At 38.0% G+C, this 20,908-nt stretch overlaps 1 protein-coding gene across 3 annotated transcripts in view; it reads left to right on the forward strand.

Annotated features, from left to right (window-relative positions):
* LCP2 (lymphocyte cytosolic protein 2) overlaps positions 1-16,325 on the forward strand; it is a 33,715-nt gene extending 17,390 nt beyond the window's left edge. For all 3 annotated transcript variants that reach the window (XM_056348882.1, XM_056348885.1, XM_056348883.1), the window contains 15 exons: positions 696-891; positions 1,676-1,779; positions 2,995-3,061; positions 3,251-3,334; positions 4,116-4,141; positions 4,221-4,240; positions 4,348-4,452; positions 5,350-5,380; positions 6,008-6,020; positions 7,065-7,185; positions 9,468-9,517; positions 10,348-10,451; positions 11,311-11,388; positions 12,509-12,664; positions 13,408-16,325. In XM_056348882.1, coding sequence (XP_056204857.1) covers positions 696-891; positions 1,676-1,779; positions 2,995-3,061; positions 3,251-3,334; positions 4,116-4,141; positions 4,221-4,240; positions 4,348-4,452; positions 5,350-5,380; positions 6,008-6,020; positions 7,065-7,185; positions 9,468-9,517; positions 10,348-10,451; positions 11,311-11,388; positions 12,509-12,664; positions 13,408-13,530 — 1,278 coding nt within the window. In that variant the 3' untranslated portion in view covers positions 13,531-16,325. The remainder of the gene's footprint in view (positions 1-695; positions 892-1,675; positions 1,780-2,994; positions 3,062-3,250; positions 3,335-4,115; positions 4,142-4,220; positions 4,241-4,347; positions 4,453-5,349; positions 5,381-6,007; positions 6,021-7,064; positions 7,186-9,467; positions 9,518-10,347; positions 10,452-11,310; positions 11,389-12,508; positions 12,665-13,407) is intronic.
* Positions 16,326-20,908: the final 4,583 nt, after the last annotated feature.

A 20,908-nucleotide genomic window follows, 5' to 3' on the forward strand; every position in this document is an offset into this window, starting at 1 on the left:
TTAGGAACACAAAAGTTAAAAGTAACTACCTATAGAGCACCTAGGCTCTATGTAAATACAGAATGAGCCTGGAAATTTCAGCCAAGATATCAATGATAAATTGAATATTCTTTTTCTTGTGGGCCTTGACAGACTGCACGGATGTGTGTAATGACTGCTACCGTATTTTCACTGTGATGTTACTGGGTCCTGCAAGTTGTCTGAAGCTGATTTTGTTCTGGTCAGGAGGGCATCAATACCCGTATCAAAGACCTCATTTTTTCTGAAGCATTTTAAAAAAGTTGAGTTGCAGGCTGTAGAGTACATGCCATTAAGGAAGAATGAGTATTAACAGGCATCAGCTGTTGCTCCACTATGTTCCTAGGAAGCACTGACTGGTTTGCTGGTGCCTTGTCTGTTACTTAAAACAAAGGCACAGTGCATTTCAACCAGCTGTGACCTTATCTTGACTTTCCACTGCAGTTACTGTTACGAAATGATATTCATTTTCTTTCGTCAGCTGTTGAGTGCTATATACATTAATAAAATTCTGCCACCTTTCACCATTTTATTTCAACAGTGAATTTTTTCACCCAAACTGGTTGTAAAAACTTTATATTCTCCAGTGAAAAACACAACAGTGAAAGGCCACAAGGAAACTGCACTAAAGTGTTTAGTTCACTGTTACAGCACCCAATTTTGTGTACATTTGCTAGGATGAAGATGATGACTATGAAAGCCCCGATGATGACCAGGAAAAGGAAGAGGCTGACTATGAATCACCAACAGAAGAACCTGAGGAAGCAGAACATGACAGTGATGGCTATGAGCCACCTCCATCCAATAATGATGAAGCACACCACAATGTCATATTTCCTGCCAAGTCACTTACAAACAACACAGATTATATAGGTAATCAGTAAATATTAAGTGTTATTAATGATTTTTAAGTGATATTTTCATACATTATCAGGCACATTTTAGGTGACTGGTTAGGGAATATAGAAGGTTTTTCCTTGAAGTCAACAGTGTAGCTCATGAATAAGATTTAGTGACACAGACTTACAACATGTTGGTGGCTTTGTGACTTTTAAAGCTAGATTTTCTACTTCAGACAAGCCCTGCTGGATTAAAGATTAGTTTCATGGGATGTGTGTGTTATTTGGTCTTTGGTTTGAAACCACATGAAGTTAAACATATCTGTGTACTGTATTACCTCTAGTAGTGCAACCTTGAATAGAGCAAGTTGTCACAAGTGTCAACAACTCCAGTAAAAATCGGGGAAAAAAAACCCAAAACAAACTAGCAGCTTTCTCTGCCTGTCATGGTTTTTTTTTAATGTTTGATTCTTTAGCAGCCTGCCATTGGGAGTCAAATACAGGACTACAAAACAGCCAGTCAGACTGGCTGGCGCTTCACACACTCGCTGCACTGTAGTGAATGACAGTAAATAGCGTGGGCCAACAGACTAGCAGATGGAGTCACCTCATCACCAGAGGGACAGATGAGCCCTAACTCCCAATGCAACATTGATCACAAAACAACTATCCATTATATACTAAAACAATGTCTTTATGATCTATTATTTAAGTATGCAGGTTATTGCAAGGGCTTTTTTTCATAAAGATCGAATGAGAATAAAATAACCAGACTGTGTAGTTGTTTAATTTGGGATTTTGGGGTTGCTTTTTTCCAGACAGACCTCCAACAACAAGATCTTCACATCAGCAGCCTCCAGTGCCACCTCAGCGACCTGGCCCATCCCCAGTACCAGCCTCATTTGGGGGAAGAGGTGCTTCTGTATGTTTGTTTCTTAAAATTTCATAGAATCATGGAATGGTTTGGGTTGGCCAGTACCTTCTTAGAAGTCCAAGTGTAATGCCATTTTTATTCAGACACTGTATGTAGAGGAAGAATTTCAGCCATCAAAATTGATTTGAACTCTGTTAAGGCTGGCCATTATTTCATGGAACAATTAAATTTCATGGGATATATATATTAAATTATTTCACAGTACTTGGCTGTTTCTTACACTAAAAGTTTGTACCCACTTGTGAATGCCTCTCCCATATAAATTAGATATGGAATAGATGCCTCTTCGTTTCTTTAGTGAAATTTGTAAAAAGAAAAAAAGGCTAAGTCTTTCCAAGCGATACTTCTAGCAATTACTCAATTGATTTAAGACCGCTTAAAAGTATAGGGGACTTAAATATTTTCCCCTCTTTTTTTGGTACTGTGAATACTTCAAAACTGAAAGCTACTGGCACTATAGGTTGTCAGAACAGACATACATTAGACCTACCCACGTATACAAGTAAAGGTAATTTTAGGATGTGATAGAGGGACTTTTGGTCTGACACAGTGTCATAGTTCATATATCTATAAACCACACAGCACTTAGGTGTCATGAGTTCTCAAGACTGCTGTCCTAAATTGCTGCTCTACTTTTTTTGGAATAAGAATGAACATTCAAAGGCATTTATCTGGAGAAATCTAGGTTTAGATGCAAACATCTTTTGCAGCTGCTGACAACACAATGCTGTTTGACCCCAGCTGTCCCAGCCACAAAGGACACTCTTTCCTCTTTCTGTCTCAATCAGCAGCACAGACATGATAAATATTTCTCAGCTTCAAATTTACACCCACTAATTTCAATACCAATTTTCAAAACTAACACCTGCTCCATTGCAGAGGCAAAGACATAACAGGATTGTTGAAGCTCATTTCTTTCCTTTGACAATACTCAGGCCCCCCTCAAACGTATCATCCCACTGGAGTATTCCCTGTGAGATGAAACAAACCAAGGCAATCCTGCACGTAACAAAACCCCCGTGTATGTAGGTCATTCTTCAGGGGTGGTAATGGCTCCTATCCTTCCTGTGCTGAGCAGAAACCTATTTTTTGTGCTGTGCCAAAGACAAAGATTGGCAGATATGGTGGGGTGAGGTTAATACGCGAAAATTAAACCAGAAATGTGAAGACACACTCTAACCACATGTAAAATATTTGTTTTAGCTGCCAGCTTTTCCTCCTCCACCAAGCAACGATTTGAGTAGAGAGAGAAATACCAAGCCTTTGAAACGTAAGTACAGTTGGTTTTCTCTTTGTAAAGCTTCTCCCCCGGGCTATATAGCACCTCACTTTTGCCTACATCTCCTCAGTTCCACTCTCTTTTACTATTTATATGGAAGCCTCACTTGTTCACGGCTATGTGAAATAAAGATATATTTACCTATACTAGTAAATTATCTTACACAGCTTTTGTGTTTAGCCCCAGCTCCTTCTATAGACAGAAGCACAAAACCCCCACTGGATCGCCTTGCTCCACCATTTGAAAGAGAAAGCCCAGTATCAGGTCAGTATTTCCTTACGGTAACATCAATGGAGCTTTTTTAATTATTCAAAATGATCAGTTTGAATATCATTCATGCAAAAGAACAAGGCTCAGTCAAACGTATTGTGATCCAATCACATACAAGGTGATCTGTTTACAAATAAATAATGTGAGCACTACTTACAAAGTGAGAGAAATATCTAGAAAGTAGCAGCCCTAGTCAGGACTAGTTGAACAGCAAGACATTATGAGATCCCTCTGCAGTAAAGGTTTTGAGTGAATGAACAAGAAAATATTTAGTAGGTTATAAAGAGGAAATTACTTTTGCATACAAAGCTAACGAAACTCTGCACACACTACTCTATGAGATTTGGTACCTAGATCTAAAAAAACGCTGGGTACTGGAAAAAACAGGAAAAAGTAGCATTTGTTTCAGACCTGAAAACCATATTTTATGAAGACTCTAAAGAGACTACTCTATGATTTTTATTTATTATCCAAATGCTTTCATCTGTTATATAATGGCATAAAAGTATCCAGTAATTCAAAGCTGAACCATAGAAAATATGATTGCAAAACATATCACTTTGAAAATCTTAAAATTTTCCTTTAGTAAGAGATATGGCGGTTTTGCCATCTCTTGCAAAACCAAATTTTTTTCTGGCTTACATCTCAGGAAGCTGAGGGTTTCAATCTGCAAAATTAATTTTCAATGCTATTCAAAACTTGTTTGTTTCATATAAAGTTTAATTAATCATCTTAACTTTCATTTTTTCTAAATGTAAGCTTTTACTATTTTCAGGGAGGAAGCCAGGCTTTCCTGAAAAGGTAATGTCTTTGGTGCTTATTGAGGTTTTTCACCGATTTTGATACACATTCTCTTTAACCATTCCTTGTTGTTTTACAGCCTCTGACTTCACAGCTAAGGTAAGAGTTTTGCCTCTGGAAATGAGGCTTTTGATGCCAGTATTACCCAGCTATTTCTTAATAAGCAGGGGTTTTGCCTTTATTTCATCATCCTGCTCCTGCTTTAGATCCCTGGGGGAACAGCTTGCAATGATGCCGAAACCTCCTGTCCCACCAAGTGACAGATATGAAAGAGGCAATCCACCTCCTTTACGGAAGCAAACCCCTCTAAAGTAAGTGTTCATTTAATTTAAATTTAATAAAGGATAAATTAAATTTAAGAAAAACATGGATAAGCAACACAGCATAGTATAATTTACTGCTACTGCATGACAGCAGTGTCTGCAGACACGAAAGCTTTGCTTTAGGAATCGGCATGGGATGTGCTTTAAGCTACAGAAAAGTGTGAATGCAGAGAGAGCTCTTTCTCCAGCCACCTCTGAAAGGGCTGTTACACAGGGCATGACTCACTTCCAAGTTGGACAAGGAAATGTATATACGATCCATGCTTTTTTTCACCAGATCAAGTTGCTCTAGGGAACATTCTTTCATGAGTTCTATTACTAATTTGTTTAGGATGTTAGAAAAAGAAAGCTTTACTTCCCTGCCATTGATTTTCACTAGCCTGCAAAACTCCTTCTTAATAGCAAACAGCATTCTTTAGCAGAACTATATCAATCTCTAGCATTTTCTCGATAACTTGAGGGCTGAACAGTGTGACTGATCTCAAAACAAAATAAGAAATTAATTGATATTTGCTAATCAACCAGATAATTTATCAGAGAAACAAAGACTGGAAGGCTTATCATGTGCTCCAGAAATGTTTCTAAGTACTATAAACGAGTTCAAGACTGTTTCATCATTGCAAAAATTTTGGTTTAAGCTCTAATCTTATCATCAATTCATCAGACATTTTCCTTGTTGATAGACTCAAGATGGGCTAAAGACTAGCATAGATTATGGCTGAAATTAGAATCTCCAATATTTTTATGAGGAAAAAATGTTTTGCATTCATTGGGTCTGTATAACTTACTATAGTTTCATGTCTGAAAATATGGCCTAATGCACACAAAGTGAATTAGTAATATTCCAGCTACAAAGTATGTTTTGTTTTCTTTGTTTTATTTCAGGCAAGGTTGGCCACCTCACAAAAAATGTGAAGTAAGTATAGTTTCAAAGCAAATATTTAAAGGTATAGGAATGGTAATAAAATTAAATACCTGTATAAAATAATTCTGGAAGACGTAAACTCATTTCTTTTATCAGTTATAAAGAAAACTCATGGCTTTTCCATAGCATGTGTTTCTTGTTAAACAGTTCTTCTATGTCAAGCTCAGTTTATTCCCCAAGTACTTTATCTTAGATAACAGGAAGAATAAGGCCAGAATATTTTTAGGACATGTGAGAAGTGATTTTTCTTTCACTGTGTATTGGAGTTTAGGGTTTCTTTTTCAGCTTAAGCTGACCTAAGAATTTCACTTTCAGAGAACTCTGAGGACTTACATTTACTGAAGGAATGAGGAAAGTTTACATCCACTGAGAGTTTCTGACTACTTTGGGTCAAGATCCATTATGGGACATCTATGTCACAGTTTATTTGTAAATAATAGCTGCACTTTAATGCAAGAAATTTAAAAATTATGTGGCGTGGCATGAAGATAGAAACCCCAGAATTTTAGATGAAAGCGACTATAGATACCAGATTCGTGGTATATGCAAATCTGTAAAATATTCCTAAGAACTGTGTTGTAATATGTCGCTAATGTTTATTTTCTTTTGGCTCCCCAGGAAGAAGAAGACGGTAAGTATTTCTACAGTGATTTTTAAAACTCTAAGTCTGTCTTAGTTCTAAAAAAAAAAAAAATAATGATCAGAGTTGTTTCTTTAGAGCCATTTCAAAAAGGCAGGTGCTGTCTTGACAGGGTGTAGAATACTTATAAAGCACCTCATGCAGATTTATATATCAAGGCTGCAAAACACAGGAAATCAATAGGTAATAGCTTCCTTCAGTCAGCCAGTTACAAGACAGCAGGATTTCTTATTTTGAAATACATTACATTTTAAAGATTTGTGATATACACACAGCATCAAATGGGTAGGCATGCAAACTTGGTATCCTCCCAGTTTTCAATAAAGTGTTCAGTCAGACCCTGCTGGGTTGTTATTTACTCTAACAAAAACAGAACTTGTTTCATGTAATAATGGCATTTATAAATTACTTCAGAATCCTGGTTCCTAAAATTAAGTTGGTAAAATAGTACCATAAGAGAAACAGAATATTTGGCCAAGTGTCTACAAATTATCACTGCCTCTAAGACCCCATAAAGAACAGGGCTATTTAAGCTGTGCAGAGCACAGTTAATCTGTTCCCCTCTTACCAGTAATTCAGGTCTGAGAACACTGCAGAAAGAAATTGTTCTTTTTTATTTTATACTGTTGTTTATGATGACATGGGAGAAATCTCAGAAAGGAATTAAGTTCAAAAAGGTAACCTCAAATCCACTACTTTGAAGCAACATAACAGAAAACACATGGTTTTGTACCACCTTCAGCTCTAATACAATTAAGGTATCTGAATTGTGGCTTATCCAAAACAGGAGTCAGAAAATGTAAATGTTGCTCAAGCCTGTTCCAGTTTATTTTAAATTTTAATATTTAATTTTAAGTTCTCAGCTAACTATATGAGTTTACAAACCATAACTAACATATCAAGGACTTTTTATAGAATAGTTCACTCCATTATGTTTATCTAATTAAACAGCAGTAATGTGACAGCATTTCTTCATTCTACCTCACTTAAGAATGTCTCAGTAAGTTTTAAGATGCCTTCTCTTTCTCTCCACAGCTGCACCCCAAAGACCAGTGCCACAGATATCTTTGCCCCCATACAGCTCCAATACATTCCCATGCAAATCTGTCAAGCCTCTGCCTAAGCCAGGATCCAACAGCATGCCTGGTGCAGAAAGGTTTGTCTCACTCATTGTGCCATTCCTTTGGAATCTCAACCTCTTTGCAGTTTAGCAAATAATAGTATGCACATGGCTACAGGGTTTTCAGGCTAACACAAGATAACTACTTGTAGTAGTCCATAATTTTTCAAGCTATACCCTTGCCCCACTATATGCTAATATGTATTGCTCCTACTATCCAGGAGAATCCTTCATATAATTGAAGCTCTATACTCAGTGAAGCAGATAGTGTACATCAGGCAACCAAGAAAAAATGTAAATATCTCAGTTTTACGTCAAAGAAGTATTTTAGGGCCTACATGGTACAATGCTTCCATTTTGAGACATCTTTCCCATTACCTGCACGATCCATAAGAATGATATACCCTTTAAGGAAGGGATTATCTTCTGCAACGCTATGCAGGATGAAGGTCAAAGAGTTTCTTCTTTAAAAGGATTCTGCACACTCTAGGAGCCTAAGTGCTAGAGCTGTGACTAATTGCTTCAAAACTTAAACAACCCCACAACCTTAGTCCTCTAAATTTAAATATAAAATAATTTCACCACCCTTCTACTAATTTTTACTCTAATGGTTAATAACTCCTACTTAAAATTGCGAACTTTACTTCAACTATTATTTTTTTCTAGCTTCAACTTCCAAATATTAGATTGTTATGTCTTCGTTTGCTGGATGGAAGAGCCCTTAATCAAAATTTTATTTCTGATGTAGTGTGCAACAGACTTAGCCTTTCATGAGTTAGAGCGGGCTCCTTCAGTCTAAATCTGAAGTTCATTTTCTAATCTCTGTATTTTTTTAATGGGTCTCTGATAAATTCCTCCCACTTACCATCATCCTCTGGAACTGCTGACACCCAGCAGAACAAATATTGCAGTAGCAATAGCAAGGTCATATGCAAATATGAACTATTCCTATGATGAACACTTCTGCTTATATTCAAACAGCATTGCCAAATTTTGCTCTAGCAGAGGCCCTCGTTTGGCTGATTCTCTCTCATGAATCAAGCTGTGATAGGGTGTTTTGTTCTGCAAACAAAATTAACATATTCATCCCAGAGCTCTTTGTACAGTCCATTTAAGCAGAAGAGAAATATGAACTGTAAAGGAAAATCATGCAGGCAGTTTGTTCTCAATTAGGTACAGAAATTAAAAAAAAATAAAAATCAAAGATTGGGAATCTTCAGTTTGAGTAATTTTGGATGTGGGTTTTGAGATCAGGCCATAAAAGAAAATGATAGATTTCTAACAAAAAAAAAAAAACAAACCATAAAAGAAAAAAAAAACACTGGAGAGAAAGCATAGGCACTTGGAAGTGTTATGCACGGAAGCTGTGGGTACGAGCTCTGTGCCACTGTCAGCTCATAGCTCACACAGAGTGGCTGAGATGGGGAGGGACCTCTGGACATCATCTGGTCCCAGCCCCCTGCTCAAGCACGGTCACCTAGCACAGGCTGCCCAGCACCGTGTCGAGACAGCTTTTCAATATCTCCAAGAACAGAGACTCCACCACCCTTCATGGTAACCTGCTCCTGTGCTCAGCTGCCCTCACAGTAAAAAAGCATCCCCTGATGTTCAGAGGGACCCCTCTGTGTTTCGGTTTGTGCCCACTGCCTCTGGCCCTGTCACTGGGCATCGCAGCAAAGAGCCTGGCCCTCTGGAGCTTCAGGTATTGATACAGTCCCTTCTGAGCCTTCTTTTTCCTGGGCTACACAGTCCCAGCTCCCTCATCCTTTACTCATGTGAGATGTTCCAGTTCCTTATCACGTTAGTAGTCTTTTACTGGACTGTCTCCAGTAGCTCCATATCCACAGTTGCAACATTAATAATGAGAAACTGCATGGTCATCAACAATGTTATAGAAGCCACAAGAAAAATGACTCTTCAAGTGGAACTCCACAGAAAGAAACGTTTAGCAAGGTGTTGCCTGTGCTTCCTGCTTTAGGGAAATAAAGTCATCATTCCCATGAAAGCTCAACAAGCTGAATGAGTTTTCTGAATTGATCCTGATACAGAAGAATTGGGGGCCCATTAGTGATTGCCTTTACCTTATTCCCAGATACTGAGCTGCAAGTAAACTTAATGGTGGATCTGCTTACAAAAAAGAAAGAAAGAAAACAAAACAAAAAAAAAAAGAAAAGAGAAGGCTATCCTCATCCTGCATAGGTCTCAAGAGCCTCTCATATTCTGCAAAACAGGCACAAAGTCCAGATCAGTTCTTCAGAGCCAAGAAATCTTGTATAGCAGTCTTGCATTTATACTGACTACTATTTTTTTTTTAACAGTGCTAGAAACCTGCCTTCAAGTGGCTCACTACCACCACGCTTACATATAGGTTTGTATCTTGCATTCCTGCATTTTTTATACAAAAAATGATTGAAGGTTAAAAGGTGGTTTCAGTGCAGTTAATATAATATTTTTTTTTCCTATGGATGCTAGAAAATTATCAAGTTCCTGAAAGGCAGCTTGTGTAACTTAGTCTGAATGTAAGATTTTTTTTCCCCATAAAGTTTGGGCTTACTGCCTAGTTAAACCATTATCAAAACTTCATGTAATCATCTTTTTCAATATAACTAACACTACTGAGAGCTCAGCAACATCAGCTGCAAGTCACTGTGGTATACTAATATTCTCAAAAAAGAGAGAAAACACTTTCCATGTGAAATATGCTGCATATTTATCCTGTAATAACAAGTAAAAAATAAAGGAAGCTTAGAAATCAACTGCTTTTCAAATATTTTTTTTATATGGTGACAGCTGCCAATGTTTTACAGTGAAATTTTTTACTTTCTACATGCTAAGAAGTTAAGGGATGCAGTTAACATCACTTCTAACTGTCTAAAGGAACCGGATATGCTCTCAACTGAGTAACTATGGTACAGAAGCTAAAAAGATGTAACCTCTTTTTCAAGTTCATCCGATTTTTAGGAAAACTGAACTGCAAAAGTTCAGTTAAAGTCCCTGTGCACGAGGGGTGAGTTTATGTGAAGAACTTGGTTCTCATATAGTCGCCTAAATCTGATTTCAAATCAATTCAAAATGTCTCAGTATCAGAGTGATATAAATTCTTCATGCCTCATAAACTCAAGATTGTAGACTATATGACTCCACAGATGAAATTATTTTCCTAATTTTAACATTTTTTCTACTTTTATATCTTTGAAGGCAACAACAGCAGATCTCCTTCAAGAGGCACAGGTGATGTAAGACCTCCGTTGCCAATTCCCAGCAGACACACTGTTCACCAAATAAATATGGAGGGCGAAGAGGTACAAAACAAACATTAATCATAACTGTTAAACCCAGCAAATTTTCTGATTTTGAGGGAAAACATTTTTCAAAGTTGTTTTTTCTAATTAGTAGTCACTGTCATGATGTTAGTAAGCACTTTCAGACTTTCAGTTTCTTTCTCTGTGTCAAACTTTAGTGCCCTATTTTGTCTTCACCAAGAAAAAAAAAATAGCAAAACCCCAGTAGAACAAAATAAGAAAAATACTTGTTTGCTGGATTATGTGGTTTGCATAACTGCCTTCAAGTAGCATTACATATTCAGTTCTCCTTCCACAAAACCTTGGTGAGTAAAGAATTCACACCCTTTATGTGCATTTTGGTTTCATACTTCTTTACAGCAAGTTTAGAGCAAACCACTCCTGGTGATAACACTCCTGGGCAACCATACATGGCATATTCACAGGGTCTGCATTATTGTCTCAGAGGTAGTCAAAAAAGGAAAAACAAAATGAAATCATTAAAAAAAAACCAATCACAACCAGAGAAACAAAGGATGCTAGTGTCCCATGCAGACAAAAGAGAAAATGTCACTTAAAATCTATTTTTTACTTATTTACGAAAAGTATTTGGAAATATCTGTTTTCCTAGCTTACCTGAAGGCATAATATAGCTAGGTCTGTAATATTTTAAAATTCATCAAAGTAAGAAGATTACTATAAAATTATGTAGTGGAACTTATTATATATATACTAGTATGATCCCTGGTGCTCATACCTTCAGAGATTCTGCACATAAACACAAATATCCCTCACATTCAAATTTCTCTCTACTTATTTGTATGTTGCTAACATGACAAGCTGATTCATTGGCAGCTGACTTTCTCACAAAACCCCACAGGACTCCCTAAATGATGAATGGTACGTTGCTTACGTTAGCCGGACAGAAGCAGAAGCAGCTCTTCGAAAAATAAACAAGGTACTCTTTAAATTGTTGTTTTTTATTTAAATTTAATTTTAATTTTAAATGTTAAAAAAAAGTTTAAAAAAAAATTAAATTTAAATTCTCACTACCTCCTAGCTAGATGTCCTTGCAGTCATACGGGAAGAGTGAAGGCACCCATGTAGATGTTTAGAGTGGAAGATTCGTCTTGAATAGCTTTACCTGGATAAAAACTCCACACCTAGTTTAAACCAGCCACAAAGGCTGTTGTTTTTCATAGTCCAAGATAACAAACTACGTGTCTCCAGAAAGCAGTTTCACCTCACCTCTCGAAGGAGGATTACTTGTTTTCTGGAACTAGTTCTTAGTCACCATTGAGGAATTTTTTGCACATTCCAAGTTTTAGATAGCTTGAATTAGATGAATCCCACCCTCTTCTAGGCCATACTTACCAGCAAAATGAAGTACAGATTCAAACAGATGAAACCCACGCTTACCTGTGCACGTGGAGATAAACCAGGCTGTATTCCAGCACGGTGGAAACGTGTTTACTCTGTGGTGTGTCACAGCACATGTCATGAGCTGAGGATGACGCGTACAGCATTGCAGTGACTTGTACTAAGGTCCAGCTTATGAGACCACATTCAATGCCTTTAAGAAAGGGTGTTTCAATGAAAGACTTGTTAAAACAGATCTGAAATTAAGAAAAGCAGAGAGAGAGAGAATATTACTGCCTTTACCAAAATTACACAGACACTATCATTATTTGAGACTGTCTGTGAATAGATCACATAAGAACCTTGATTGGCACTTACCAGAAATGAACTTCTCTTCTGGCTGAAATGATGTAAGATTTTGCCTTTGACATTTTATTTCCTCCTTTAATGGAATCTCTCCCTCACAGAACACCATTCCTCCCTTCCCTAAAAATCGGCGTTTGTATCAGACCAGAAAGTTTTAAGTAGCAAACTGAAAGATAAAACATTTGAGAAATGACCTAAACTCTTTAACAGTGCAGCTTCTTTTACCAGGAGGAAAGAGATTTCAGAAAGAAAAAAAACCCCAACACTTAAAAGCATGAGTGCTCTAGTTAAGGTTGTTACGCTGACCAAATCCAGAAGTGATGTATATTTCTCATCTTTTGTTTTTTCATCAGGATGGAACATTCTTGGTAAGAGACAGTTCAAGAAAAACTGCTACTCATCCATATGTACTAATGGTGTTGTACAGAGATAAAGTATACAACATCCAGATTCGTTACCAGGAGCAAAACCACGTATATTTGTTAGGAACCGGCTTAAAAGGAAAAGAGGTACTATGTTTGTTTTTTCACAGTACTCCCCTTCATCTTAAGGTATTTCCTGCCTCATTCCTAAGTGTCAGGCTGCTTAACCTGGCAGCTGGTTTACTCCAATGAATTCTGCTTATTGTCCCGGAGCTATTCCTGATAGAATACGTTACTGCTGAAAGTAAAATCAGATTCACCTGTTTGTGCTCAAGGAATGAGGGATAGCCTTAGAATACAGCTATTAGAAATCCAGATACCTGGTTAGAGAATGTTTATTTACCACTTATATATCAGATAAAAGAAATACACAGGTGGGAGCAAATCTGTATCTGCCAAATTTACCGCTTTGCTCCTGGACTGCTGATTTACTTACATCCCGCACTACTGCATTGGATTCACTGGCACCAGACTGACGGGTCAGCACATGTATTGCAGTTCTGATCGAGTCAGAACTCTCTGAATTGATCAGCCAACATTTTGAATGTTCAAATGCAATCATCATGTCAGGCAGAATGACAACATCATGTATTAAACAGGCCAAGAGTGCATTAATTAATTATACAAAGTTGCAGTAGGTTGTACACACACTAGATTAAGTTACTGAGCTACAGGTTATGGCAGGAACAAAACCAGCTTATCAGACAGTATCTAGTGGACCTTATAAGACTGCTAAATATTTAGAGTTTAAAAAAAACCTTCTTGTTTTATTATTTACTAACACCACCAGTGGTTTTTGCCATAGCCTTATCATTTTTTCCATTCCACAGGATTTTTCTTCTGTAGCAGATATCATTGATTACTTCCAAAGAACACCTCTTCTTCTGATCGATGGAAAAGACAGAGGTTCAAGAAATCAATGCATGTTAAAATACGCTGCAGGACATATTTAAATCAGACCTTAAAGAAGATCACATACAATATTGAAGCCTACTGAAGTTTGTAAACTTCAGGATATTTCTTTTTTCAGCAAACTAAAATCATGAAGTCGTCAAAAATCTTTCTAATTTTAAGGAAAAAGGACAATGTTTTTTTTAAATTATGCCTTATATGCAGTACTCTAAAATTTGATTTTCCTACATGTTTATTACTGTCCACTAAGCATACAGTACAGGAGAATTTTTTCTTCCGAGATAGCTGTACATTCTTGAAATTATTTCCACATGAAATTAGAGGACCCAGAAATAAATACCAATTTATTTCTTTCAAGTATCTACTTTCCAAGGAGGAAAAAAAAAGTAAGCCATTTTTCACATCTGAACTGCAGCAGCAGTTATATAATTTAAAGTGATACAGAATAGACCCAAACCTTGTCAAAGATGAGTAGCAGACAAAAGACAATAAAAGCCAGACTTTTTTTTCCCCACAATCTACTTCCCAATAACTCTAACTATGGCCTCCTCTATGAAAAGATGAGGACTCCACCCTGGATCCTAAAGACACCTAGGTTTCAGCAACACCGAAAAAAAGCCCCAGTGTTTTATATGTAGCAGCCTGTCAAGATTTGGGTCTATGTTATTCAGCCATGAAACTGTGTTCACAGTTTTCTAGAAAAAAAAAACCAACATCCTGCAAACATCATGTTCTCTCTGTCATACCGCTGATGGCATGTCTTAGCCCACAAATTGGAATTCTGTATCTCCTAACCTCACTCTTGGAATTCTGTATCTCCTAACCTCACTCCGAAACAAGCTCTTCCCCCTTAACAAAGAGCTCGAGCTGCTTTAGCTTTGCCCTTCTGACTCCAAATTAAGCAACTACTTTTTTTATAGGAGGCACATCAACAAGATTATCATCATGCGATTCTTAATTGGCAGAACACACCCAAATCTCTTAAAGCAGACAGAGACAAGCAGGCAAAGCTTAGTTCCTCTTATACAACTGCCTTCTGTTTTTACTGTATTTTTTAAAGAAAAACATCAGAGTTCTCAGTTCTAAAATACATTGCAACAGAGGATCACTGAAGCATACTGTATCAAGAGTTTTCCCCTCTCCTTTGTTAATTGGGATTTATCAACTCTTTGCCTCGGTTTTCCAGTAACCTTTGATTTCTGATGAGACCTTGGTCTGATAATTATGTTAGGCTGTGCCACACTTTTTCTCCTTTAAAGCCATTTGTGTGTATATCACTTGAAACACTTAAACCAAAATTCAAGGCAGAAAACTATCTTCCGTGTAATCTGTACAGCTTCTCAGATAAATTAACCAGATTTCATAAACAGTTTTACTTTAAATATATGTTTTGTAAATGTTATCTTCCTTTCTAATATATTTAGCTAGGTGCTGGAGTTTAAAGTTAGTGCATTTCATTTCCATGCAACCATGACTCAAAAATAAAAATAAAAATAAAATAAAAAAAAAGTTTTAAAAATACTTCAGGAGACAAAACCTGTTTCTAGTCCATTTTTTTTTCAAAACTCACTACTAACCTTCTGAAAGTCAGTTATAATGCATGTTTTTAAAAACATGTTAAAACTAAGAATACCATCCCTGATATTACCACTGATTATGTGAGCTGGAGGTTGTAATTCTGTTCCAATGCACTGCCTTGAAATGTCTGACAACCCAGCCATACCTCGCCTGGAATTGTGTTATATTTGTTTTAAATCATCTCCTTAGAGAAAGAGAAACAAAATATAAACCAGCATAACAAATTATAATACTGCATGGGGTTTTTTTCTGCAGAGTAAATCTTGATTTAATTATTCAGATAAGCATATATTGTATGAATAAAACCACACCTAAATATTCAAACATGTCCATAAGTAAAGTACGATCGAGTGTTAATTGCAATGAACTACACAAAAATACTGGCTACTCAAATTTAGAGCCAAGAAGATTTCAGGGCAGAGTATTAGACCACTCTTTCTTTTGTAGCTAGGTGCTTTAGAAAGTTACCACCAAAACCAGAATGAAAGTACTTTCAGTTTTCCAGAAGTAATCTGCTCTTTGGCCCCCGTCCTCAGCATCATTTTTAGAATGAGGAAAGCAGATCAAATGAGACAAGTTGCAGTTCCTCCTTTACTGACTGTTTCTTAACCCATTTTCCACAGCACAACTGAGATAAGAGAGCAATGACTTGACTTGAAGTAATTTAAAACCTTTTGTTACTGTTCCAATACATCTTTGTTTAAGGGAAGACAACCACATGTGAAAAATGTCATGGCCAGTTTCCTGACCTTTCTAGCGAATTATATCAGTCTTCCCAGCCCTACTGGGCTTAATTTGGGAAATCTGGGTTAAAAAAAAAAAGTTCTCAAAACCAGTAAACTAGCATTTTTCCACTCCACATTTTCAATTTAAAACAAAAATAGCCTAACTGAAGGAAACTGTACTATTATTTTACAGTTCAGACTGAAGCAGTATTAATAGATGATGCATGAAGATTGATGTTATTACTTAATCTGTCAAACTCCAATTTTTGTCTTCAGCTTCTCTTAAATCTTTGGCTTTCTTAGGATGGTTGAAATTCAAAATAAGGTCACAAAGCAGTAGCTGGCTTTCCACTGAAAGACAAAGGGCAGTGTATCATCATGGGATTTATGGAATAGTAGATGCTAAGTGAAAGGCAATTTATACACAGCACTTTTTGAAGTGTTCACCTACCAACTCTGAAAAATTTGGAGGGTTGCCTTGTTTTGTTTATTTCAAGATGGTTAAATAAAGCTTGGTATTAGCATACTGGTAATATTTCTATTAGGAGACTGTTGTTCCTGCAGAGGAATGCCTTTGACTATCTAACCGTTTTTTTCCATGGCTAACTAACATGTTTCATTTCTATGTACCTACTGTTTCATGAATTTTTCAAAACAAAAAAAGCAACTGTATTGTTTCATTAAATCAAAACCCAGCTGCATGACATAGAAAACCAAATAATTCACAACTGCACACTTTTTAAAATGATGCCTTAAACAGCTTCTTGTTTAACTGGATGATGAACTCAGAAGTACCATTTAGTTTCCTCAGCTCATTGGACATTTTCTCAACATTTTTAATCGCAGCTTCGAGGTTAAACTGCTGATCAGCAACATCATTTTTGAACACCTGTATGAAACAGAAACAAACCATAACTGGCAGTGTACATATGATTCACAAACTCATTAACTTAGCTAATCATAATCTTTATGATTTTTTTCTTTGATTTTCTAAAATAATATTTTAACTAACACTTCCCCCGTTTTATAATTATCCACTTTGATATAGCAAATTGCAGATACTGAAGGCAACTACTAAACACTCAGACTTTATTTTTTGTTTTCTGTTCATTTTCTTTTCTTACAAACAACTGCAATGAAATCAATCATATCTAAGATTTCTTCTCCTCACCAGCATTTTTTCATTTTTGCTTCCAACCTTACTTTTCCTATAGAATCTAAATAAAAATTAATAATCAAGCAATATTTAGTAAACCACAAGATGGAGCTACTGTGACACTAACATGAGTAAAAGAAATTAATGTCACTGTCAGCACTGAATATTAATGAATCTGTTAATACCTGCCCAGGAACATTTGTGTCTGTACAGGTAATTATCTTATAAACAACATCTTTTGGCTTATTTTGGAGATCATATTCCTTCCCTTTCACTTTTAACTAAAAAAAAACTATAAAAATCTGGTGACAAATAAGACTAACTGTTTGAAATTAAGTATAATTTGAATTTTGAATTTTATACTACAATCTTTTTGGGCATGTTTTTTTCCTTAAGAAAAATATTAGAAGAAATGGCACATATCATGTTTCTGGCCTAGTTATAAGCTCTCTATCATTCAAAAATTCCAAAAATAATATCTGGAAAAACTCTGGGTGATATTCATAAATAATGCTCACTTTGTAGAACACCTTAGCACATTGAGAAATAAGAAAAAAAAACCCTGAACGTACATTTAACATAGATTTTTTGTCCAAGTCTCCCTTCCCTTCACACAGTGGCTTTGCACTGAGGTCATCAGTCAACGCCAAAGATCCTAAAAGGACAAACTCCAAATTATTGTGGAGTAACATATATTTTATATATATATCTTGCTCAATCAAATGTATAATAACATTTGATAAATATGATAACTAGACTATGTTGTCATTAGTGCTATTTGAAAATAGAGTCTAAGGGGTCGAATAGTTGTAATTCTCCTTGAGGTAGAATAAAATCTTGAATTTTACTTATTTTTAGGCATTTAATTTAATTTTAGGCATATAATATTATTATAATAATATTATAATAAGGATATTTATAACTGTGATGAAGAATTTGTCAAACAAAATTCTACATTTTTTTAGATTAAAAACTTCATAAAAAGTCATTGCAATCAGTTTCTATCATCAATTTATGCAAGGAGCATGTAAAGCAGACACAAAAAAAGTCAAGTGTTGGATGTCTGCTGGTCAGTCACAGAGCTGAAATTAAATACTTGATGCCTGGGCTCGCTCTTCCGCCATTTTCTCTGATCTCTCTCCTCACAGATTCAGACACCCTCAGCACGTTTACATGTATAACGTCACTGGAAAGCTGTTTCAGTGCTGAAAAGGGAGGGGGGGAAAAAGGGTTTATTTCATGCTGGTACTGTATGTGTTCAGCAAGGGTGCAATGAAATGAAGCAGACCCTGCCCTTAGCTGGAGGGGCAGCCAAACCAAGTCCCTCATAGCCCCGGGGAGGGGAACGCAGCCTGTGGGCTGGCGGGGTGAGGCCCCTCCCTGGCAAGGCCCAGCTCTGATGGCCACGGGCCACTAGGAAGCAGGCCATGAGGGCGCCCCTCAAGGCCCAAGGATTTCCCCACGAGTCACTGGAGGCTGCCCTGAGCACGCAGGAGTGCACATGGGATATCTCGCAGCAAGGCCTGCCAAGGACTGAAAGAAAGCCCTGGCAGCCAGTTTGGCCAGGCCACGCTGCCCTGCTCTTGGTGGTGCTCCATGGGCAGGTACACTCTCCGAGAGTCAGACCCACCGGCACCAGCCCCCTCATGGCGTGCGGGCATATGAAGCCTCACACCTCCCTGGACACTGGCGCCCAAGGCCCTGCTGCCCGCTGTGGCCTGCAGCGGTGGCCCCTCTGCTCTCAAAGGCCACGCGGCAGCAGGGCCATGCCTCCCGGCTGCCCCCTTCCCCTGCACACACTGCAGCCGCTAGCAGCAAGACCCGCAGAACACCAGGGACTGCAGGGCGCCTTTGCCCCTTTGCCATGAAGGCAGGCAGGGCTCTCCCTGAGGAAAGTGCAGTCCGGCTGAGCCCTGGCACCTCACAGGCACTGGTGAGGCCTGTGGGCAGGCAGCAGCACAGCCCTTCCCACCAGAGGTGAAAAGCCCACCACTACCACAGCCTGGTTGTGCCATAGCTTCATCTCAGCAGGCAACAGGACGAGCTGGTCACTCCAGCTTGGCCCTGGGCAGCCCCGATGGCTGGGGCATGGCCAAGGGCTTGGCTGCCCTGGCTGGGGGCAGGCAGCAGCCCATGGGGGCAGGAGAAAGCGTGTGCCCCCAGCACGGGCAGCCCCAGTGCTTGGCTGCCCTCTGCCTTGCTCACCAAGGAAAGCCCCGTGATGCGCTCCTCTTCCAGCACGTGGAATGTCAGTAGGCTGCAAGGGGCCTGTATGAGTTGTGATTTTAGCAGTGGGAGGTATGAAGTAACCACAAATGTTGCAAAAGCTGAAGACGTGGACAAGAGAGGACTGAGGTGTCCATGGGGGAGTGGTGAACGGGATTTCCTCTCATCCTCTGAAGCCCTGTCTGTCAAGTGTTCACTGCACATTGCAGCAACCAATTTATAAGCAGTCAGTTCCTTTTTGTCATCAATTTAAATTCTCATGGAGTAAGAGTAATTTATGATGAGCAAAAATCAAATACTACACCTAAATTCAAGGAAGATGAGAAAGGCACTTTGCTATGCAGATTTATCACTTTAGACTACACAACACTGAACGCTGCCCTTAGACACATGTATCTGACCTCAGTTGAACTCAACAAAAACTGCTAAGTAATGACCGGGAGTTGGGAACTGTTCATTTCTTCCCCAGTGTGTGCCCCGTAGTACTTAAAGCCACGGACACCAAGCAAGGGAATGGCTGTCAGAACTTTAATTTACTGCAACCATTTTTCCTGCTGCTCAGTGTTCAGCTGTAATGTGAGCACCACTGAGGAGGGTTACCGTACCTCAGAGCAGAGTGGAATTACTTGCATGTGCAGTAGAGAGCAGATGGACAGAGAAGTCAGCTGCCTGCCATTGCCATTTACTTACTCTTCTATTCTCTTTTTCAGGGGTATGCTTTCACAAAACTTCTTCTTAAAAATGCAACGTTCTAAATGTGTTGTTTTCTGACTGTGGGTGAAGCTAAATTGCAACTCAGAATAGCATTTTCTGTTAAGGCACAATTGAACTGTGACTCAAAGAGTAAACATGAGACACTTAGATTTGGAGCTTTCTGAAGATGAGAAATGCAGGGCAGGAAACACTTCACATGTTCACTAATTCCTGTACTACATAACCTTTCTGTTTATAAGGTCTTACATGGACCCCAGTGCAAACAAGTTAGCTGTGCCCTTTCTGTGTGTGTCTAAGGAAAAAGTTCTCTGTGGTTTGCAGAAACTGGTGATCTTCCTGGCAGAATACTGGAGTACATGTGCATAGAAAGAAAATATACAACAAGGTGGTTTTATATAGCTCCTATATGTAAAGAAATATATAAAATTGTATAAAAAACATAGATACAAAAAAGTAAAACAGTAGCCTAGTGAGTTCCTGAAAACATCTGTGTTAGCATAAGCAGAAGTCATTATCCTCAGTAACCTGTAAAGGTGATTTCTTAAATGGCTGCCAGGAATGGGGCTGGCAGGGGAAGCTATAATGAAGATAAACAGGCACCTGCGTTACTGCAGAGACCGCTAGTTAAAACAGGCATAGTATCCTGCTATGGTACTAGAGAAGGGGAAAGATATAGCTGACCTCAACAGCAGTGAAATACCAAGTAATGGAGAGGTTTTCAAGACAGGGGAGGCAGTTCCACATTGACCTCTGCTCAAATATTTAAGTTTACTTTCTACATTTGGGTTTGGGTTTTTTACCACATCCTATAAATAACTGCTCACATTGTACTTAAATTCTTCTGTGAAGTAACTGTAGAAGGAAAAACAGAATATTGTGATGACCAGAAAAATTAGATACAAAATATGAACAGAGCCCCCAGAACTAACTGGACAAACCAAACTGGTTCTTAACAGCAAAGCCTTCCTAAAAACAACCTTCCATAATTGTTGATTGTACGAGGCATTTTCTTCTAAGAAT

This window comes from Falco biarmicus, chromosome 8, assembly GCF_023638135.1.
Source record: "Falco biarmicus isolate bFalBia1 chromosome 8, bFalBia1.pri, whole genome shotgun sequence".
Classification (NCBI taxonomy): domain Eukaryota; kingdom Metazoa; phylum Chordata; class Aves; order Falconiformes; family Falconidae; genus Falco; species Falco biarmicus.